The sequence below is a fragment of the Mobula hypostoma genome, chromosome 6, assembly GCF_963921235.1.
Source record: "Mobula hypostoma chromosome 6, sMobHyp1.1, whole genome shotgun sequence".
Taxonomy (NCBI): domain Eukaryota; kingdom Metazoa; phylum Chordata; class Chondrichthyes; order Myliobatiformes; family Myliobatidae; genus Mobula; species Mobula hypostoma.
This window is the reverse complement of record NC_086102.1, coordinates 105,650,952-105,675,198: the sequence shown is the minus strand read 5'-3', so window position 1 is coordinate 105,675,198 and position 24,247 is coordinate 105,650,952. Positions and strand designations below refer to the sequence as shown.

The following is a 24,247-nucleotide window of genomic DNA, read 5'->3' as shown; positions in this document are numbered from 1 at the left end:
GTGCGTTTCTTTATCTTGTTCCTTATCTTATGCTTTTTTTGTGCTGCATCGGATCCGGAGTAACAATTATTTCGTCGTCCTCGCATTGGTGTACAGGAAATTACATTAAACAATTTTGAATCTAGCATGCAAAATCACACGCTCTGCGCTCTGCCTTGCTTGGAATCCGGATTGCTTTTCCCATGGCGCCGTCTCGTTCCAAAACCGGCTTCCGTCCGTTGCCTGGGGCAGCGGCGCGAGACGCCGACAGTTGCCATGGCGACCGGCGGCTGAACGCGGGGTTGCAAGGCTCGGTGTGGCGGCGACATAGCAGTAAGTGGTGTCGAGGCTCATTCCGAGCTGGGCATCCTGAGGGAGAGAATATTAGGGCAATAGGGAGGAGGATTGGGGCAATAGGGGAAGGGGATTTGGGCAGTGAGGTAGGAGAGGGGTCACTGGGGAGTGAGGACTGGGGCAATGGGAAGGGAGGATTGGGGCAATAGGGTAGGAGAGGGGTCACTCGGGAGTGAGGATCGGGGCAATGGAGTACGAGAGGTGGCAATAGGGAGGAGGATTGGGGCACAAGGGGAAGGGGATTGAGGCAGTGAGATAGGAGAGGGGTCACTGGGGAGTGAGGACTGGGGCAATGGGGAGGGAGGATTGGGGCAATAGGAGAAGGGGATTGAGGCAGTGAGGTAGGAGAGGGGCCACTGGGGAGTGAAGAATGGGGCAATGGGGTAGGAGAGGTACCAAGGGGAGGGAGGATTGGGGAAAAGGGGAACGAGAGAGGCAATGGGGAGGCATTATTTGGCCAATAGGGAGTGAGGATTGGGGTAATAGGTGAAGGGGATTGGGGAAGTAGGGTAGGAGAGGGGTCACTGGGGAGTGAGGACTGGGGCAATGGGGTAGGAGAGGTGCCAAGGGGAGGGAGGATTGGGAAACAGGGGAAGCTTAGGGGCAGTGGAGGGGGAATGGGGGATTAGGGCAGTAGGGAAGGAAAGTTGGGGCATTTGTTTGGGTAGTGGGATAGATTTCGGCACTGGAGCAGAGTTGGGGCTATGGTATTGGGGCAAATCACAAATTAGAGCAACCGTTTGGCAGTGGGGCAGGGGCTTTTGGGAAATGGGTCTGGAGAATTGGAGTAGATGACTGGGCAACATGTCAGAGGAAAATGGGGCAGATAGATTAGGCTGTGGGGGGAGGGATTGGGGCAGTGGGATGGGCAGGTGGCAGTGGGTTATGAGGCAATTGGAACTGGAAGCAAAGGAAGGAGGACAAGACGATTGGACAGGGACATACACTGGAATGCACTGCCTGAGTCAGTGGTGGAGGCAGATACACTCGTGAAGAGTACAAGATTACTAGACAGGTATATGGAGGAATTTAAGGTGGGGGGGTTATATGGGAAGCAGGGTTTGAGGGTCAGCACAACTTTGTGGGCCGAAGGGCCTGTAATGTGCTGTACTATATTCTATTCTATGTTCTATTCTATGACATTGGGACAAGAGTTTAAAGTATCTGGGGCAGGGGAAATGGAGGTTAAAATGAAGCAACGTGGCCTGCAAAAAGAATTGCTGTATTTTGTTAGGGAGCACTGGTATTGTGGTAAGAAAACTATGAGTAACGGGATTGGAGCAATGGTGCGGTTAGAAAGGGGTTTGCACAAGACCAGAGGATTAAGTGGCGGGGTAAAAGACATTGGGGACATGGAACAAAGGACAGGCAGAGCATTTAATGGCTATACCCACTTGAGTTTAGAAGAATGAGGAGGGATCTTATTGAAACCTATCAAATATTGAAAAGCTGAGATAGAGTGGACATGGAGAGATTAGAACCGGAGGGCAGAGCTTAGAATAGATGGATTCCCTTTAGAACAGGGATGAATAGGGATTTCTTTAGTGAGAGGATGGTGAACCTGTGGAACTTATTGCCACAGATAGCTGTGGAGGCCAAGTCATTGGTTATATTTAAAGCAGAGGTTAGTATGTTTTTGATTAGTAAGTGCATCAAAGTTTACCAGAGAAGGCGGGAGAATGGAGTTGAGAGGGATAATAAATAAGCCATAGCGGAATAGCAGAGTAAACTTAACAGTCCAATTGGTTTAATTCTGCTATTACGTTTTATGGTCTTATTGTCTTATAGGATTAGGACAGAGTGACTGATGGACTAGGTTAGGTGGGTTGTGCTAATTGGGCAGGGTTTTTAAGGCAATGGGTAGAGAGCTAAGGGATTGCATCCCTGAGGGAGGTAGGGAGGATGAGGCAATGTGTATTGGCAAGGGTATTGGGGCAGGATCATTGATAAGTGGTGGGTGATTATCTAGGAGATGGAGATTGTGGCATTGGGCAATAACATCAGGATAATGGGGCAGTGTGCTATGGGAATTGGGCAACAAAATGCTGGAGGAGACAACCAGAAGTTGGCTGGTTGTGTAGGGGAGGGGGGGATTTATTGAGAAGCTGGGAAGTAATAGGTGGTGGAGGTAAAGGACTCAATGTCCTTAAGAAGTACAGGACGCACACTCAGTGTTTTAGGGACAGCTTCTTCCCCTCCACCATTAGATTTCTGGATGGTCCATGAGTCCATGAACATTACCTCACTACCTTTTCCTCTTTTTGCACTTCTTTTTAAATTTTTTATGTGTACACTCAGTGACCTCTTTATTAGGTACACCTGCTTGTTAATGCAAATATATAATCAGCCAATCATATGGCAACAACTCAATGTTTAAAAGCATGCAGATATGGTAACAACAGTTTCAGTTGTTGTTCGGACCAAATATCAGAATGGGGGAAAATGTGATCATAGTGACTTTGACCATGGAATGATTGTTGGTTCCAGATGGGGTGATTTGAGTATCTCAGAAACTGTTGATCGTCTTGGGATTTTCATGCACAACAGTCTCTAGAGTTGAGAGGGAATGGTGCGATAAACAAAAAACCATCCAGGGAGCTGCAGTTCTCCGGGTGAAAATGGCTTGTTAATAAGAGGTCAGAGCAGAATAGCCAGACTGGTTGAAGCTTTTAGTAAGGCGACAGTTACTTGAATAACGATGCGTTAGCACAGTGGTGTGCCGAAGACCATCTCTCATTGCACATGTTGAACCTTGAAGTGGACGGGCTATACAGCAGCAGAAGAGCATGAACATACAGTCCACTCAGTAGCCACTTTATTAGGTACACGATATGCCTAATAAAGTGGCTACTGAGTGTATTTATTATTGTAATTTATAGTATTTTTATGTATTGCTGCCTGAATAATAAACTAATTCTGATTCTTCAAAAGGCCTGAAGAAGAGGAATCTGACAGAAGAGGACAGTGGAGATTGGGACAAGAAGCTGGGGTAAGTAGTCTCTGAAAAAAGAACTGAAGCGCAGGATTAAGGGGTAATGGGATTGGTGCAAGGTGCAGGAGACAAGGCATTTGCAGCAATGAGGCAAGTGGGTCAATGGGACAGGAAACAAAGGGATTTTACTGGTGGGTCAGGAAGACAAGGAATAAGGGGATTGGGCAATGTATTAAGGCACGAAAGCTGGGGCATGAAGATAGGGAATAGGGATTGGGGCATAGAGATTGGAACAGAGATTGGGACATGAGGTTTGAAAGGATTTTGGGATGGAGATTGCTGTCATGGGATTGGTACATGGTTATCAGAAAGGTGAAGACTGGGCAAATGTGTTTGTGACATGAGAATTGAGACAATGGGGATTCAAGATTGAGACAATGGAGATGGGTAATATTGATAAGAGCAAAGAATTAGTGAGAATGGGGATTGAGGTATTGGCACAGTTGGGGTATGGTATTAGACCATGGCATTACAGAGGTGTTTTTTTCAGGTTTAATATCATTGACGTACGTTCTGAAATCTGTTGTTTTGCTTTGCAAAATTAGTATCTTGCCCTTAGTCTCCCAAGTATTTTTAAGTAGTTCCTGCGATTGCATCTTGATTGCCCATGTATACTCAACAAAACAAGAGTCTGCAGGTAATTAATAGTGTAAATAGGATTTTCAAAATTGGAATCAGAATCAGGTGTATTATTACTGACATACACCATGAAGTTTGTGGTTTTGTGGCAACGATACAGTGAAATACATAAAACATTACGATAAGTTAGAACAAGGAATATAAAAAATAAATTAGTGCAATAAGAGAGCAGAATAGTGAGGTAGTGTTCGTGGTTTCATGGACCGTTCAGAAATCTAATGGCTGAGGGGAAGAAGCTGTTCCTAAAACGTTTTCAGGCTCCTGTGCTTCCTACCTGATGGTACATTAATTGCTAGAGCTAGAGTTTTGGCAATTTAACATCCTTGGCAATTTAGTGTGACACATACAAAATGCTGGAGGAACTCAACAGGTCAGGCAGCATCTATGGAAATGGATAAACTGTTGACATTTTGGGCTGAGACCCTTTATCAGGATTGGAAATGAAGGGATAAAATGCCAGAATAAGAATGTGAGGAAGGGGAAGGAGGGCAAGCTTGATGGTGATAGGTGAAGCCAGGTGGGTGGGGGAGGGGGGCGATGAAGTAGGAAGCTGGGAGGTGATAGGTGGGGAAAGGCAAAGGGGTGGAGAGGAATGAATCTGATGGGAGAGGAGAACCATGGGAGAAAGGGAAGGAAGAGGGGCACCAGGGGGAGGTGACAGGCAGATGAGGAGAAGAGGTAAGAGGGCAGAGCTGGGAATTGAAGAAGTAGGAAAGAGGAGGGGAAAGTACCAGAAGCTGAAGAAATCAATGTTGGTGCCATCAGGTTGGAGGCTACCTAGGTGAAACGTGAGGTGTTGCTCTTCCAACAATTAGTGTTTAGTTTCATTCTTGTAAATAGATAATTATTGTTAGTGTGATCTGATTTTTGTTGCTATTTTTACCCTTCAGTACATTACATATAGTATGGCACCATCTGCTCTTTTGAGTTTGACATATCATCAGCTTTCCATTCCCCCAGGTCATGGCATAAGATATTTCTGAGTTGAAAAATCAGAATCAGAATTGGATTTATTATCATTGACATATGTTGTGAATGTTGTTGTTTTGTGGCAGCAGTACATTAAAAATACTATAAAATACAATAAGAAAATGTATAAAAATAAATCAGTGCAAAAAAGAGTAAAAAGTGATAAACATGATGGCACATACTGTGAAATATCTCACGCCAACAAAAGACAGCAAGGTACTTTCACATTTTAATGTTGAATTACCCTCCTTAATCACAGACAATGTTTCTTGATTCAGTTCTCTAGGGCAAGTTGAAATTGTTGTCAGGAGATGGCAAAACCATAGTTATATCATTCAGGGAAATGGCCCTGAGGTAAAAGATTGGCCATGACTTATTGAATTGTTTGGTCTGTTCCTGCATAGCCCTAGACCCATCGAACCCTACAGCACAGAAACAGGCCCTTTGGCCGACCTAATCCATGTCGAATTCTTAAACTGCCTACTCCCATCCATCTTCATCCCGACCATAACCTTCCACATCCCAGCCATCCAAATTTCTCCTAAATGTTGAAAGTGAACCTACATCCATCACTTCCGCTTGTTCTGCACTCTGACCACCTTCTGAGAGAAGTTCACCTTCATGTTCTCCTTAAATAATTCACCTTTCATCCTTAACCCATGACTGATAGCATCTTTTTCATTTGTTTTTTGTTCAGAAAATTGTGTAGTTCCTAAGAGCCTCTTATCATTCGCCAATTCGTTGGAAGAGAAACTGAGCCTAAGCTAACTGAGCTTAAGTCAGTATTGTGAAATGGCGATGATCTGCTCTTAATCCATCACCTCTATCTCCTCCCCACCACCACTACCACCAATGTCAGACCTGTATGTGGGATTGAGTTCAAGAGCCAAGAGATAGTGTTACAGCTATATAGGACCCTGGTCAGACCCCACTTGGAGTACTGTGCTCAGTTCTGGTCACCTCACTAAAGGAAGGATGTAGAAACTATAGAAAGGGTGCAGAGGAGATTTACAAGGATGTTGCCGATATTGGGGAGCAAACCTTATGAGAATAGGTTGAGTGAACTCAGCCTTTTCTTGTTGGAGCGATGGAGGTTGAGATGTGACTTGATAGAGATGATGAGAGGCATCGATCGTGTGGATAGTCGGAGGCTTTTTCCCAGGGCTGAAATGGCTAACACGAGAGGGCACAGTTTTAAGGTGCTTCGAAGTAGATACAGAGGAGATGTCAGGGTTAATTTTTTTACGCAGAGAGTGGTGAGTGCATGGAATGGGCTGCCGGCAACGGTAGTAGAGGATACGATAGGGTCTTTTAAGAGACTCCTGGATAGGTACATGGAGCTTAGAAAAATAAAGGGCTTTGGGTAACCCGAGGTAATTTCTAAAGTAAGTACATGTTTGGCACAGCATTGTGGGCTGAAAGGCCTGTATTGTGTTGTAGGTTTTCTATGTTTCTATGTATGAGTTCATACATAAGTTTGATACACAAATTATTTCTTCAGGCATGATCCAAGAAGAATCCAAGATTTCTTCTTTTTTAGCCCTTTACCTTTTCCAGCTATCACTTCCCAGCTTTTTACATCATTCCCCCCTCCCCTGCCCACCTGACTTCACCTTTCACCTTCTAGCTTGTACTTCATCCCTTCCCCCCACCTTCTTATTTTGGCATCTTCCCCCTTCCTTTACAGTCTTGATGAAGTGTCTCGGGCCAAAATATTGAACGTTTATTCCCTTCCACTAATGTTGCCTGACCTGCTGAGGTTTTTCAGTGTTTTGTATGTTGCTCTGGATTTCCAGCATCTTCAGAATCTGTTGTGTTTATCATCCAATTTTGGTCAGTTTCCAGTTTAGCGTAAAGAGCAGCAAAACTACACCTGCTCCATCATGCATCAATGACATGATTACAGAATTCCTTAGATGGAGGACTCTTGCAGAGGGTCACTTGTGATATCATTATTCTCTGCAGAAATATTCCAGTAAATACTCAGTGAAGTTGTCATAAACCTTTCGCTTATAACAGAACTCTAAATGCCAAGTTCACTCCCCAACAATATTTATACCTGCTATTTAATCAATGGGAGAAAGTCATTAGCATAATATGAGCAGATTGCAATGTTTTAACCTAATCAGAATTATTGGTTTTGCATTTACCATATGTAGCAATTCCACTTAAGTAAATGGGGAATAGGATAAGAGTTGTGAGATTGTAATAAATTCTGGGCCTGATGTTCAGTACTATATTATTCCATCAGTCAGATAATAGGAGAGTGCCTTACTCGCTGTGTAATTTAAAGGACAACATCATCTCGATTATAAATGCAGTTAACTAAAAGGTCACAATATTATTGTTTTGCCAGGTTTTCTGGTTCAGTTCTTTCTTTGTTATCTGGTCTGTGTCTGGAAACCTGGAATCATAACACCCCACTTCTCCTTGACAGAGTGAACAGTATGCAGTCAGTTAAATACAGCAGATGTAAGACTATTGTTGGGATGTGGAACCAGGCAGGCAGATTGAGTTAAAGGTAAAAAGACCTAAGGATTAGCTTTAGTCCTGTTGAAGGGTCTCAGCCCAAAATATCGACTGTTTATTCATTTCCATAGATGCTGCTGACCTGCTAAGTTCCTTGATCATTTTATGTGTGTTGCTCAAGATTAGTTCTATTTGTCACATGTACATCATACAGTGAAATGTGTCATTTTGTGCCGGTCCAAGGATTGTGCTGGGGCCATGCTTCCGGTGTCAACGCAGCATGCTTACAACTTCCTAACTGTAATTGTATGCCTTTGGAAGGTGTGATGAAATCCACACATCTGGAAGAAACCCACGCGGTTTCGGAGAGAACATACAAACTCCTTACAGACAGTGGCATGAATTGAACCCTGATCAGTGATTGCTGGCACTGTGAAATGATTGTGCTATCTGCTATGGTACTGTTCCACCCAATGTATGATACAGAATATTGAGGGGAGATGTTAAAATTTAATGGAACAATATAGGTCATTGGTATTGGTTTATTATTGTGACATGTACCGAGATACAAAGAAGAACTTGTCTTGAATACTGTTTATACAGATTGCAACATTACACGGTGCATTGAGCCAGAATAAAGTGAAACAATACAATGCAGAATGTAGTGTAAAAGCTACTGAAAAAGTTCAGGTAAATGATAAAGTGCAAGATCATATCGAGGTAGATTGTGAGACCAAGAGTCCATCTTATCGTACAAGAGGTGTGTTCAATAGTCTTATAATAATGGGATTGAAGCCTTGAGCCTGGTGATATGCGCTTTCAAGCTTTTAGATCTTCTGTCCGATAAGAGCGGAGAGGAGAGGGAATATCTGGGCTGGGTGGGGTCTTTGATTATATTGGCTGCTTTACTGAGGCAGTGAGAAGTATAGACAGAGTTCATGGAGGGCAGGCTGATTTCTATGATGTGCTGAGCTCTGACAATAACTATCTAGTTTCCTGCAGTCACATGTAGAGCAGTTACCATACCAAGCCATTATGCATCCTGGAATTAGAATACACCGTTGGGGAGTCTGAAAAAGGAGTGTAGCAAAAAAAAGTTAATTTGTGACCCAAGCTCCTGAGCTAGGCTTGAATAAAAATGTGAAAGCTGAGATTGATAGGTTTTTTTTGTTGGTTAAATATGCTAAGGGTTGTAGAACCAAGGGCAATAGGACGGAAATAAGGGTCAGAGGTGGTGATCTGGAGCTCACTGCCTGCATGAATGGTAAAGACAGAAACAATTATATATAGTAAAGACTGTCAAGAGGACCACTAGGGTCTCCCTCTTCCCTATTTGTGACATTTACCAGGAGCATTGTATATGAAGGGCCTGAAACATTGTACCACCTATCCCACCGTCTCTTTGACCCACTACTGTCAAGAAGGAATAACAGCAGCACCAAGACTAGGACTGTCAGAATGGGCAACAGTTTCTTCCCTCAGCCTGTGAGACTAATGGACACTCTGTCACCCCTGAGATCTTGTTACTAGAACAGTGAGCTGTTTACTGTTTACCTGTGATGTGCATTACATGCATTTTGAATTATATTAATTTACAGTGTTTATGATAATATTTTGGCTTACACTGTACACTGTGTGTGATACATGTTTTGTGAATGTACTGTGGTCCAGAGCAACATTGTTTCATTTGGTTGTATATACGTACAGATGACAATAAACTTGAACTTGATCAAAATTATCTGGATGAGCATTTGTATAACAAGGGGTTACAAAGACATGGACTAAATGCTTGGGTTGTGTCACACAAGACACTGCTGATACTGGAATCTGGTATAATAAGCAATCTGGTGGAACATCTCAGCAGGTCGAGCAGAATCTGTGTGAGGAGAGGAACATAGAACAGTTCAGGCTCTTTGGCGCATAAAGTTGTGTCAACCTTTTAACCTAAGCTAAATTCAATCTAACCCATCTTTCCTACATAACCCTACATTTTTCTTTCATCTATGTGCCTATCTAAAGGATTCTTAAATATCCCTGTGACTACCCCTGGCAAGGCATTTCATGCACTCTCCATTTTGTGTAAAGAACTTGCCTCTGACATCTCTCCTTATACTTTTTTTACAATCAGCTTAAAATTATGCACCCTTGTATTAGCCATTTCTGCCTGGGGAAAAATGTCTTTGGCTATCCACTTTATCTAGGAACAGTTGACGTTTCTGGTAGAAACCCTGCATTTAGGTTTTCTTTCCTCCTACAGATGCCATTCTACCTGCTGAGTTCCTTTAACAGGTTGTTTGTATCAGGAAATGCAGTGGAGGCTTGACCCAAAAGCAGAGATGATTTAGGAATAAGTGATAACTTTAACAGTAGGCTGCAAAATAACAAGCCACAAGGGGGCCACGAAACAAGAGAGAACAAAAACTAAACACAACTGGCAACAAGGTAAATTTAGACAGGGAGAATGAAGGCTAGGAGCAACTGGTGGAGGTTGGCTGGTTTGATAAGTGACAAAGGACTGTGGATGAGAACTGGGTTAAATAGGCTGCAGGTGATGAGTCTGGAATGAAGGGCAGGTGAATCCTATTAGCTGGGTGGAGACTGGGAGATGCCTGCAGGTGCAGGCTGTGAGGTGTCAGTGGTAGCAGGCCTGGCAGTTTGTGCCTGGGTAGGATGTCAGAGTGGGATTTCTTCTCACATTAATATGATCAGTCAAACAGCCTCCTGTTGTGTCATGAATTACTATTTTCTAAAAAATACTACAACTTTAAGATATGGATAATTCACAAACTAATTAATGGCGGACCAGGGTTAATGGGATGAATTCTGCTCTTCTGTTCCTATGATTATGTGTACCATCAAGATTGGATACCAGTAGAAATCACCTCATGTCTGTAGTTTGACCCTGTGATGATAACAGTAAAAGATTGTTAGAACAGCCAGGTTCATAATCAGAAGTAGAGGATGATGGAGGTGGTTGTGTATTTATCATTGCTGGAAAACTATATTCAACATCACCGTATACATTATTACACAGAGAGGTTTGCGATGCCGGTATCAACAATTGCTTGGATTTATGTAGTGCTTTAATGTGAGAAAACATCCCAAGACATTTAACAAACTCAACAGGAGGCGAACCATCTTCACACAGTAAGTGATTTGATCTAGAATGCTTTGCCTCAAGGTGGTGGAGACAGATTCAATGATGTTCAGAAAGGAACTGGATAAGTTGAGAGATAAGGGGGACAGAATATAGGTGAGGAAAAATTAAGGAACGGTACTAACTGCACCCTAGAGAATAAAAGCTGGTCAAGGATAAATGGCTTGTTAGTGTCCTTCTATGTTGTAAAGATTCCATGATTCTATATTTATCTCCATACTACTGTACCTCAGAACAACACCTCATTTTACACCAGTATCCTTGACTTCACAGCCAATAGATTCAACATAGGTGCCTGACAAGGCTGTGTCCTCAGTGCCGTACTCTAGCCCCCTGTATGCTCACAACTGTGTGGCAAGATTCTGCTCTAACTTCAACTGCAGGTCTGTAGTGGGCCGCATCACAAATAAAGATGATTTGGAGTATAGAAGGGAGATAGGGAGGCTAGTGACATGGTGTCATGACAACAATCTTTCCCACAATGTCAACAAAACAAAAGACCATAAGACATAGGAGCAGAATTAGGCCATCTGGCCCATTGAGTCTGCTCCGCCATTCAATCATGGCTGATACCTTTTTCTTTCTCCTCCTCAACCCCGGTTCCTGGCCTTCTCCCCGTAAACTTTGATGCCATGTCCAATCAAGAACCTACCAATCTCTGCCTTAAACACCCAACGGCCTGGCCTCCACAGCTGCATGTGGCAACAAATTCTACAAATTCACCACCCTTTGGCTAAAGGGATTTCTCTGCATCTCTGTTTTGAAAGGGTGCCTCTCTATCCTGAGGCTGTGCTCTCTTGTCCTAGACTCTCCCACCGTGGGAAACATCCTTTCCACATCTACTCTGTCTAGGCCTTTCATCATTCGAAAGGTTTCAATGAGATCCCCCCTCATCCTTCTGAATTCCAGTGAGTACAGACCCAAAACCATCAAACATTCCTCATATGATAACCCTTTCATTCCTGGAATCATCCATGTGAACCTCCTCTGGACCCTCTCCAATGCCAGCACATCTTTTCTAAGATGAGGGGCCCAAAATTGTTCACAATACTCAAAGTGAGGCCTCACCAGTGCCTTATAAAGCCTCAGCATCACATCCTTGATCTTGTATTCCAGACCTCTTGAAATGAATGCTAACATGGTATTTACCTTCCTCACCACCGACTCAACCTGCAAGTTAACCTTCAGGGTGTTCTGCACAAGGACTCCCAAGTCAGATTTTTGGATTTTCTCCCCATTTAGAAAATAGTCTGCACATTTATTTCTACTACTGAAGTGCATGACCATGCATTTTCCAACTTTGTATTTCATGTGCCACTTTCTTGCCCATTCTCTTAATCTGAAAAAGTCTTTCTGCATCCTACCTGTTTCTTCAACACTACCTGCCCCTCCACCAATCTTCATATCATCTGCAAACTTGGCAACAAAGCCATCTATTCCATCATCTAAATCATTTACATACAGCATAAAAAGAAGTGGTCCCAACACCGACCCCTGCGGACACCACTAGTCACTGGCAGCCAACCAGAAAAGGATCCTTTTATTCCCACTCACTGCCTCCTACCAATCAGCCAATGCTCTAACCACGTTAGTAATACCATGGGCTCTTAACTTGGTAAGCAGCCTCATGTGTAGCACCCGGTCAAAGGGCTTCTGAAAGTCCAAATATAATATACAACATTCACTGCATCCCCTTTATCTATCCTACTTGTAATCTCCTCAAAGAATTCTGAAAGGTTCGTCAGGCAGGATTTTCCCTGAAGGAAACCATGCTGACTTTGTATATCTTGCCCTGTGTCACCAAGTACTCCATCACCTCATCCTTAACGATTGACTCTAACATCTTCCCAACCACTGAGGCAGGCTAACTGGTCTATAATTTCCTTTTCGCTGCCTTCCTCCTTTCTTAAAGAGTGGAGTGACATCTGCAATTTCCAGTCCTCTGGCATCATGCCAGAATCCAATGATGTCTGAAAGATCATTTCTAATGCCACCTCAATCTATAACATTACTGCTTTCAGAACCCTTGGATGCAGTTCATCTGGTCCGGCTGACTTACGTACTTTTAGGTCTTTCAGCTTTTTGGGCTTCTTCTCTCTTGTAATAGTAACTGCACGCACTCACTTCCTTCACACACTACAACATCAGGCATACTGCTAGTGACCTCCACAGTGAAGACTAATCAAATACTCATTTAGTTCATCAGCCATCTCCTTGTCCCCTGTTATTACTTCTCCCACTTCATTTTCTAGTGGTCCTATATCCACTCTCATTTCTCTTTTATTTTTAACATACTTGAAAAAAACTTTTACTATCCACTTTGATATTATTTGCTAGCTTGCTTTCATATTTCATCTTTTCCTTTCTAATGATTTTTTTAGTTGCTCTCTGTAGGTTTTTATAAAGTGCCCAATCCTCTTTCTTCCTACTAATTTTTGCTTTGTTGTGTGCCCTTTCTTTTGCCTCTACAATGGCTTTGACTTCCCTTGTCAGCCATGGTTGTACTATTTTACCATTTGAGTATTTTTTCCATTTTTGGAATACATGTGTCCTGCACCTTCCTCATTTTTCCCAGAAACGCATGCCATTCCTGCTCTGCTGACATCCCTGCCAGTAGCTCCTTCCAGTTTACTTTGGCCAACTCCTCTCTCCTCACTGTAATTTACCTTATTCCACTGAAATACTGCTACATCAGACTTTACTTTCTCCCTATCAAATTACAAGTTGAACTCAGTCATATTATGATCACTGGTTCCTAAGGGTTCTTTTACGTTAAACTCCCTAATCACCTCCGGTTCATTACATAACACCCAATCCAGTATAGCTGATCCCCTAGTAGACTCAACGACAAACTGCTTCAAAAAGCTATCTCTTAGACATTCAGCAAACTCACTCTCTTGAGATCCATTACCAACATGACTTTTCCAATTGACCTGCATGTTAAAATCTCCCATGACTACCATAACATTGCCCTTTTGACTTGCCTTTTCTATTTCCTGTTGTAACCTGTGATTCACCTCCCAGCCACTGTTGGGAGGCCTGTATATAGCTGCCATCAACGTCCTTTTACTCTTGCAGTTTCTTAACTCAACCCACAAGGATTCAACATCTTCCAATCCTATGTCACATCTTTCTACAGATTTGATGCTGTTCTTTACCAGTAGAGCCACACCACCCCCTCTGCCTACCTTCCTATCCCTCCGATATAATGTGTAACCTTGGACATTCAGCTCCCAACTACAACCATACGTCAGCCACAATATAGTGATGGCCACCACATCATACCTGGTAACCTGTAATACTGCAACAAGATCATCCACTTGATTTCTTATCTTACGCGCATTTAGATACAACATCTTGATTCCTGTATTTGCTATCCTTTCTGATTCTGCATCCCTAATGATTTGATACACAACCTGTTGGCTGCAACTAAGTCCCATCACCTGCCTGCCTTTCCAGACAGTCTGACTGCATGCTATCTTTACTTTTTTACCAAAAGAGCTGGTAATTGACTTCAAGAAAGGGGGCAGTGCATATGTTCCTGTTTACATCAACAGTGCTGAGGTCAAGAAGGTTTTCAGGGAAGCACAAGCCGTCTGTTGTTGTGATTGGTGGCGAAAGCATCAATGATTTCCTGGATGTCAAGTGCTTTGGTCCTCCGGCTGTTTATGGCCAACAGGGCCAAGTTGCTGTTCCGAGCGTCGCTGCTGCTATTCCTTAGGTAGTTTTTGAGGCATCTGAGGCAAGAGAAACTCCATTTGCATGAGGCAGATGTCACAGGTAGAGTCAGTGATATGCAGCTTAGTTTGTATAAATCTATAAATGCATCACGGTAGGGTCTCATTAGAGCTAGAAATTCTACTGTGTCATTCCCTGTCTGTCCTTGCTTTTGTTTTGTTTCCAGCAGATGCCGATCCTGATGTAGCTCTGCAGTCAGGTTCACTTCAGTCACTCCATAGTATTGGGCCATTGGGCAAAGACAGTTCTTGTCTAGGAAGGCAAACAACAGGAATTCTGCAGATGCTGGAAATTCAAGCAACACACATCAAAGTTGCTGGTGAATGCAGCAGGCCAGGCAGCATCTCTAGGAAGAACTTGTGTTTGGGACTCAATGCTGAGACCTCGGTCAGAACACCCCCAGTCTCAATTGAGAACCATCTTTTCATTTCAGTCAGTAGTCTCTCTATAACCGGATAGAAACAGTGCTTGTGAAGGTCATCAAAGGATGTGACAGGTGTGCGTTCAGTTTGGGCCTCAACAACAAAATCATGTAGGTGGTGGGGTGGCTGGGCCTGTCTCCTTTCATGTGGTCTGCTCTGTATACTGACCTTGACACACAGGTCCCTAGCTCTTGTCTGAATTTCACTCCATGATTCCTCTCCCCGTTTTGCTGAGAGTGCATCGATAATAGACTGAGCCAAGTCCACAGTGGATGAAATTTCCAAACTGGGGGATTGTAGCTGGTCTGACATGAACTTGGTGACTCGGAATAAATCCTCAAACAGAGTGAGAAGTAAAGCAAACTGCTCGTCAATCAGTCCATTTACAGCTCTGGCCTCCATTTTCCTCCGTGCATTTGGTTGACCCATAATATCGTGTAGTGTAGCTAGAATGGCAGGGAGTGATTTCCTTATAGCCCACAAAGCTGTATACTGCCATGCCCAGTGTGTATCTGACAATTTCTTCAACTCCACGGGCTGTGCAGTTGATTCCAGTTCTCTCTGTTTCTTCATGAAAAGATCATGGGCAACAGAGTTTGAAAAGAAGTTGTAAAGCAGCTGCACAGTTTCAAAAAACTCACCTGTTCGCTTGTTGTACATTGCTCACAACATCCACTAAAAAAAGGTTAAGTCTGTGAGCATGGCAGTGTATATATAATGCCTGCGGGACCTCTTTCCTGAACCTCTCTTGTACCCCGTTATTGCACCCGGACATCACTGCCGCCCCGTCGTAACACTGACCTATACACATGTTCTTATCAATAACATACTGGGCAAGTGTCTGTTCAATGATTTTAAGAAGCGACTCTGCGTCCAACCCTGTTGCTGGAGTGAAATGCAAGAATCCTTCAAGCACTGTTTCGTTATTCGAATACCGCACCACCACTGATATTTGCTCCTTTTTACTCAAGTCTTTACTTTCATCCACCATGATGGCAAAATGTCCAGCCTCCTTAACTTCTGAGCTTATTTGATGTCTGACCATATCTGCCATAATACCCATAATTTCATTTTGGTTATCGTGATGGGTGTTTTTTACATTTCCAGGATTGTCCTCTGTTTTTTTAGCTACAGTCTTATCAAACTGTCCAATTACACTGAGCAACTCAATGAAGTTTCCCCTATTGCCAGATCCATCATCCTCCCGGTGTCCTCGCTGGGCAATGCCTTGACATGCAGTATAGCGTAGAAACTCAACTACTGCTCTCATATACTCACAATTTTCTTGGACAATCTTTGCATGTCCTTTATCAAGCATATTTCCCAATTTTGAACCGTCTTGTTTTCTCAATCTGAATTTGGCCCATGCCTCCATAGCAAACTTATGAGCTGCACTTACATGGTGGGTTTTGAAAGCTGTTGTAGCTTTCCGCCAATTGCGCTAACCACTGACAGTGAAGGTCGGCTCAGAACGGAACCCATGTCCTCCACACAGGAAATGCCTGCATGCAAAGCAGAACGTAGTATCTTTCATGATCGAATATTCCAGCCAGTCAAACCAGCCACGAATAAAACTCGTTTGCTGATTGCCAAACTGTTGCGAGTAGCGAAGGGTACTTTCTCAATGCTGGCTGACGGGGTCTTTCCTCATGCTGCTGGCTAACATCAGTAACAGTATTCCCACTAGCACTAAGAGCAGCTTCAGCCACGTTCTCTTCTGGTTCCCGCTCCATTTCTTGTTCCTCTACTTCACCCTCACACTCCTTCGGTGAACTGCTGTCATTCTCATCCCCACTTACTTCTTTCTGCATGTCACTATAAATTAAGACATGCTCAGGCTGAGACACCACTGATTCCTCTGGATGAGCTCGTTTTCTCACTAAAAATCGATCCATTTTTCACACCGGCCAAAATAATGCACGTGCCAGGTCCACGCTAGCTTGTAAAAGCACAATGTGGTGTGTGTGTGTCTGTGTGTGTGTGTGTGTGTGTGTGTGTGTGTGTGTGTGGCATCCGTTAGTCTTGCGAGACCATGGATCTGCGCCTGGATGTATACTATCAATTTCTCGTGTGAGTGAAAGTAAGTGACATCATCACCTTATAGATCAGCTTACCTGATCTGAGGACAGCAACGGCAAGACATTGACAACGAACAAATAAGCAGAAGTGTAGAGTGGATCTGACCTTAGACCAGCACAGAGTTTATAACTTTATTGCTGTGTGGGTGCTATGGTAATTGGGGGCGCTGTTTCACTAGATCAACTAGAGAAACAAGCTGTGTTCAAAACTATACAGAGAAGACAAAGCAGCTGCAATTTGTATGTCAAATTTCAGTTAATTTCTTGGTGGTGCTATGGTGGCGCTATTGTAATTTCTGCTGGTGCTATAGCACCAGCTAGCACCACCTCAGCACTGCCCCTGATCACGATTCTGTCTACACCTCACACTGCTTCTGTAAAGTAGCCAGCATAATCAAAAGATCTTGCCTATCCTGGACTTCTCCACCCTCTTCCATTGGGCAGAAGATACAAAAGCCTGAAAGCATGTACTATTGATTTCTTAGTATGATAAGATGGACTCTTAAGCTTGATACACGATTAACCCCTATTGTCTATCTGCCCTGCATTTTCTCTGTAACTGTAACACTTTAACATTAGCTTTATTTGCATCAAAATATTGAAACATTAAGTGTGTATGTGATATAATGAAGGTGTTATTTGCATCAAAACTAACTTGCAAAAATTGTGTTGGGCAGCCCAAAGTAACCACGCTTCTGGCACCAACACAGCATGCCCACAACTCACTAAACTGAGCCATATGTCTTTGGAATGTGGGATGGATCCAGAATATCTAAGGAAGCCCATACTGTCATGGAGAGAATGTACAAATTCCTTGCAGGCAGCGTTGGGAGTTGAAACTGATCATTGATCACTGGCACTAGAAAGTGATACGCTGACCACTACTCTGCCTTGTTGCTCCTGCGTTCTGCATCCTGTTATTGTTTTACATTGTACAACATCAATGCACCGTTGTAATAAATTGATCTGTATGGATGGCATACAAGACAAGTTTTTCACTGTACCTCAGTATATGTGACAGCATTAAACCAATTCATCTACTTAACAATTTACCATGTTAAAGAAGGAATGAGAGTAGAGAGGTTAAGGAGAGAGTTGCTGAGATTGGAGCTGAAAGGGATAGCTGTTCATGGTAGTACAATGTGGAAAAGAGTAGAACTGGAGGAGGGAGAGTTTTCAGAGTTGTAGAACCAGATTGGGTCACAAAGATTGGCGGTAATATGGCAAATGGTTTATCATTGTCACATGTAGTGAGGTGCAGTGAAAAATTTTATTTTACATGCCATCAGTTCATCACATCAGTACACTGAGGTACTACAAGAGAAAAGCAAAACAATGTTACAGAGAAAGTACACTGTAGGTAGTCAATAAGGCGCAAGGCCATGAGGACGTAATCAGTCCATTTTATTGTACAAGTGGTCCATTCAAAAGTCTTATAACAGCAGGATAGAAACTGTCCTTGAACCTAGTTGTACGTGCTTTCAGACTTCTGATAGTAGGGAAGAGAAGAAAAAATGACCAAGGTCAGAGGGATGTGTGTGAGGGATTATCAATCATCTGGTCACCCTGGTCTGATTTGGTATTTTGTGTTGGTGGTAATGGTTAGAATGTGGATATTGGCACTGGTTTGCAGAGATTTGCAAGCTCCTGATCTGTCTAGTAGATTGTCTTTTAAGATCCATGCAGAAAATGCCTGCCTCTGCTTAATTGAAAGATGAGAATTTGCTGCTGAGTAGGTATAATACTTGGAACCTCCTACCCTTGATGCTTTGCCTTATAGCTCAGAGTTTTCCGCTGTTCTCAGGTACCATCTGTTGTATTTAGTTTTCAAGACTGCAATGTGTAAAAACTCCATATTTGCATGTCATTTGCTGTGAGATATCCCTGGATTGATGCAGGCAATGAAAATTCTTCTTGAGGAAACCTATGGAATTTTCCACCACAATCCTGGTTCTTTAGTGGCAATTCTTCTTGTGATTCAAAAAACTTGCATATAAAGGGAGTGAAAAGCTTTCCTGTACACTAAAAAAGTTTGGAGAGCCCTTGTGGGACATGTGTAAGCAACAGCTGTGTGTGTATATATATATTAAGCCAGCATTACCTGCAAGTCTTAGTGCCCGCTGAAGTGTAATTTTTTCCTCCCTGAAGTCCAAGTTGATGGAATAATTTCTTTGTGAATATAATGTCTGAGTGACCTGTTTTGTGAGCAGCGCATTGGAAAACATGGCCCTATTTAGCTGCAGACACTTGGAGTGATCCTGTAGTGAGGAATCTCAGAGTCACCTTGACTTTCAACGCTACAGAGAAAGCAATCTAGACGAAGAAGCACTGCTTTAGGTCTTCCTGCAGAATGTCACATTCCTCCGTAACATCAACTTCACAAAGTGTAACCCGATGAATACGTTGTTCATTATAGTGTCCACTCAAGATGTGGTGTTTCTAAAGACTCTCTATAAGCGAGCTCTTCTCTGATGGGTATGTGTCTGTTTCAGAAAGTCGCTAATATGATTTACTCTTGCTAACATTGAAAACTGATGTCTCAATGCTCATTTTTTCAGTGTTAAATTATTAATTTCTAAGTACCTGTTTCTTAAATTAAATGGACCATTAGCTTTCTTTAACATTAGATTTTTGTTCAGAAAATACTCAAGAACAAACTTGAGGGCATTAAGAATGAAGTTTTAATGCTGTTAGAGAAATGGACAACATTTGTCACTGAACAATAATCATCCAAATAGACTATGCCGTGTTCACTTCGTGGGGCTTTGTACTGTATATAAATTCGGTGCCACATTTCTCAACAAAGCACTATGCTTTGAAGAATTGAAGGTTGTTTCTTGTTTTTTTTTGAATATTTGCAACATGAAAATAATTTTAAAAATCTAGACTTGTCTCTTAGGTACGGAGATAAGTATTCTGAGAAATCTGAATTCAATTAGTGTACATGATCGCAATAGGCCCCAAATCTTAGTGTAAATTAAGTGTGTTTGAAGTTGTCATAACTGTAATATTGCATTTTGGTAAATGGAAATCTGAAGAGGTGAAAGGCAGACATTTGAATTGACATTGCCTACTTAACTCCTTTACAAGATTAACTCCCCTCTCAAAGTTTCCTCTTATTAAACAGGGAGAAAATTCAAAAATCAGAAGTGCAAGAGGACTTGAGAGTCCTCATGCAGAATTCCCTGAAGGTTAACTTGCAGGCTGAATGGGTGGTTAAGAAGGCAAATGCAACGTTAGTACTGTATTCATTTTGAGATTAGACTGTAAAAGCTAGGGTGTAAGGCAATAGTCATACTTCACTTGGAGTACTTTGAGCAGTTTTCGGCCCCTTATCTAAGAAACCTCCAAGAGGACCACAACCTTGTTGTAGGGTTTGGAGGCTTGCATGCCTCAATGACCTGGAGAGCTATGTTGGCTGGAGTCAGGGCCTTGTGCAAAACAGGTCAAAGGGTAGAAGTCAGACTAAGAGTGGTTCACCAGTCCTCCAGGTTCAGGGGTTCAGCTCAGGGCTAACAACCCTGAATGGTCAACAAAAATTGTAATGGAAACAGCAATGAAGAACCCTTTTATACCTGGGTGTGATGGTATGGATAATGAGGACCTTCATTGCTGCCCTAAATGCCACTGGCATAATGGGTAGTAAGTAATTAAGTATCTAAGAAAATTTGTGCTGGCATTGGAGAGGGGTTCATGCGAATATTCCAAGAATGAAAGGTTAACATATGAGGAGTGTTTGTTGGCTTTGGGCCTGTACTCACTGGAATTTAGAAGAATTGGTGGGGGTGGGGGGATCTCACTGAAACCTATCGAATATTGAAAGGCCTAGAGAGAGTGGATGTGGAGTGGATAGGAGATGTCTTTCCTATAGTGGGAGAGACTAGGATCAGAGAGCAGAGCTTCAGAATAGAAGGATATCCCTTTAGAACAGAGATGAGAAGGAATTTCTTTAGCCAGTGAATGTGTGGAATTAATTGCCACAGATGGCTGTCGAGGCTAAGTCATTAGGTATATTTAGAAAGATAGTTGATAGGTTATTGATTAGTCAGGGCATCAATGGTTACAGGGTGAAGGCAGGAAAATGGGGTTGAGAGGGATAATGAATCATCCATCATGAAATGGCAGAGCAGACTCAATCGGCAAACTAGCCTAATTCTGGTCCTAAATTTTATGGTCTTTTTGTCTTATGGAAATAGGAAGAGGTAGAACTGATATTTAAATTAAACTAGATGTGAAATAGTGGAGCAGTATGAACAATTAAGACCACAAGACATAGGAATAGAATGAGGCCATTTGACCCATCTAGTCTGTTTCGCATGGCTGATTTATTATCCCTCTCAAACCTATTTTTTTTGGTTTTCTCCTGGTAACCTTTAACACCCTTACTGATTAAGAATCTATTAACCTCCACTTTAAATATACACAATGACTTGGCCTCCACAGCTGTCTGTGGTAATGAATTCCACAGTGTCATCATCCTTTGGCTAAAGAAATTTCTCCTCATCTCTGTTCTATAGAGATGCCCTTCAATTCTGAGGCTGTGCCCTCTGGTCCTTGACTCCCCGAATATAGAAAACATCGTCACCACTATCACTCTATTTCGGTCTTTCAATATCACTCCATATTTTTCCAAAAGACCCCCTGCAACCTTTTACAATTCTGATAAATTTAATTGCTCCTCTACTCTAATCAACTCTGCCTTTTGCATCCCTTTTCATAAACAGCAAAGAAATTGCTCATCTTGGGAGATGATGAAGTGATGTGGAGATTGCAATGAATTAATATAGTACTTCTCCTGACTTGGACTCTCATTAATTTATTGCTTCACTGTAAACATATTAACCCTTTGATAGCCTTCTTTTTTATTCTGACAGTTTTTAACCATGTTGGCCTCCACGTATTCCCTGAAGTCCATCCCTTTTCAAGAGCTGGCCAGAACATCATATAGTAAAGTAAGTGACTTACTTAATATTAGCCTGTATAATTTTTATGAGAGGAAGTAAAAAAAAACTTAGTTGATACTTGGACCGAGAGTCTGCAGTCATCATGTAGAATCGGTCATGCTGGCACACCTTTGCTCAAAGGAAGCTGAAGGACGACTGACGATAATGTTTAAAATGATAAAGAGCTTCACACTGTAGATGTCAGGATGTTTTCAGTGCGCAATAGTCAATAACTGGAGCTATGAATATAAAATGCTTAATTACACTTTATGATAAATTTAGGAGAAACTTATTGACTATCATGAGTATGTGGAATTCAGGTGGCTAAGCCAAATATTTAAATGGAAACTGGATAAGTAAGTCCAAAAGACATAGGAGCAGAATTAGGCTGTGTTTTAACTTCGAATGGATTTAATTTCTATCTCCATGTGAACGTAGGAAAAACAAGTCTTTGGAACAAAAGAGCTCAGTGATTTAAAAATGTGGCTGTTCTGACTGAGGTGTGGTTGGCAGAAGCTCAGTGAATGATTAGTTGCGCTTTAGTTTCTGTCCGTGTCAGCAGGAGCCGATGAGGCCCAAGTAGCTATGACAAGAAACCCATTTGTCTTCTGATGTGCAAGGCTCATGGATTAGGAAGGGGGGTTACCAAGGAGAGGGATAAAACTTGAGGATCAGCATTCATGGGAGAACATGGTGTATAAGGATTTCGGGGAGAGTAATGGGTTAAAATCTAACTTGTGAGCGAAGTATTTTAAATGGAAGAGATTACTTTAGGGAACTGGCCGTGACTACTGCAGCTCCCCACAATGCAGCATGTGAGAGAAAATGCCTTAGATAAAGGCTGTGACAGCACTGCACTCTGAGGCATCTGTTCACGTGTCTTCAAACTGGAGAGGTCTTGGCAATGGATGGACTTGGCTGTGACTGCTAACACAGCCAATGCAGTTACGTCATACACAAATCTTATTCATCCACAGTATTAAAAGACTACTTGAACATTTACAACAACATACATCAAAGTTGCTGGTGAACGCAGCAGTCCAAGCAGCATCTATAGGAAGAGGCGCAGTCGACGTTTCTGGCCGAGACCCTTCGTCAGGACTGGCGAAGGGTCTCAGCCTGAAATGTCGACTGCGCCTCTTCCTATAGATGCTGCTTGGCCTGCTGCGTTCACCAGCAACTTTGATGTATGTTGCTTGAATTTCCAGCATCTGCAGAATTCCTGTTGTTTGAACATTTACAACTTTTTTTGACAAAAAATTCTGCAAATGCTGGAAATCTTGAGCAACACACATAAGGGAGGGAAGTAAACAGTCGACATTTTAGGCTGAGTTCTGATGAAGGGTCACTTCCCTCCATAGATGCTGTCTGGCCCGCTAAGTTCCTCCAGCATTTAGTGTGTGTAAACAACATTTTTTTGGTTCATTTATCGCCCACATAAATTCCATAAGAGCAAATTTTATTCTGAATTTTAAATATTTGGATGGTAATTTGTGAATTCATGTTGAATTGGGTGTAGGAAATTTAGAACACAAGGGATTGTGCAGATGCTGAAAATCCTGAACAACACACACAAAATTCTAGAGGAACTCAGCAAGCCAGGCAGCATCTATGGAGGAGAATAAACAGTCCATGTTTTGGGCCAAGATCCTTCATCAGGACTGATGACATGAGCCCTGATGAAGGATCTTAGCTCAAAATAGCAACTGTTTATTCCTCTGCGTAGATGCTGCTTGACTTGCTGATTTCCTCCGATAATTTGTGTGCATTGCATATAAAATTTGACTTCCTCTGTATTTGCTTCAGGGTACAGAGCTTTGGCAGTTTGTAGAAGTTGCAAGCTAGGAGGTCAGGAATACATTGCCACTAAAGGGTTAAAATGTGTAAATCATCTTTGGTGCTGATGGAGAGTGGAGGCTGTTGTGGATGTTGTTTTGTAACCAGTTTCCTGGAAGAGAGGGAGAGAGCATTTAAAGCTAAGATTTCACATTTGCTCTCTATCTATCTTCCTGAATAGATGGAAAACTCTGAATGAGAACACGTGGTGTTCTATTAAACCCGCCATCCCAACAGGCGCCTACGAAAGACTTAAATAAAATTGATTGAGAGGAAAAATGCATCATTTCCACAATTCATATCTTATAGATGGTTGATTTCTAATGTTAACCTTTGCTGTACTATCTGTCCAGACAGTAGAAGGAAATCTAATTTGCTACATAATGCTGTTGTAATGGTTAAACTGCTTTAGAATCTTTGTCATAGAGCACTACGGCACAGAAACAGTCCCTTCAGCCCATCTAGTCTGTATCAAAATATTATTCCACCTAGTCTTATCGATTTGCACCCAGACCAGAGCCCTCCGTACCCTTTCCATCCATTCACTTATAAAATCTTAAATATTGAAAAATATTTAAATTTAAGTAATAAATATTGGAATCAAGCCTGCACCTGCCACTTCCACTGGCATCTTATTTCACACTCTCACCACTTCCCGAGTGAGAAAGTTT

At 42.3% G+C, this 24,247-nt stretch overlaps 1 protein-coding gene across 1 annotated transcript in view; it reads left to right on the top strand.

Annotated features, from left to right (window-relative positions):
- The first annotated feature begins 273 nt into the window (after window positions 1-273).
- The window catches only part of cfap65 (cilia and flagella associated protein 65), a 222,722-nt gene continuing 198,748 nt past the window's right edge, over window positions 274-24,247 (top strand). Inside the window, exons 1-3 of the mRNA XM_063049965.1 lie at window positions 274-312; window positions 3,265-3,322; window positions 21,672-21,749. Coding sequence (XP_062906035.1) covers window positions 21,681-21,749 — 69 coding nt within the window. The 5' untranslated portion in view covers window positions 274-312; window positions 3,265-3,322; window positions 21,672-21,680. The remainder of the gene's footprint in view (window positions 313-3,264; window positions 3,323-21,671; window positions 21,750-24,247) is intronic.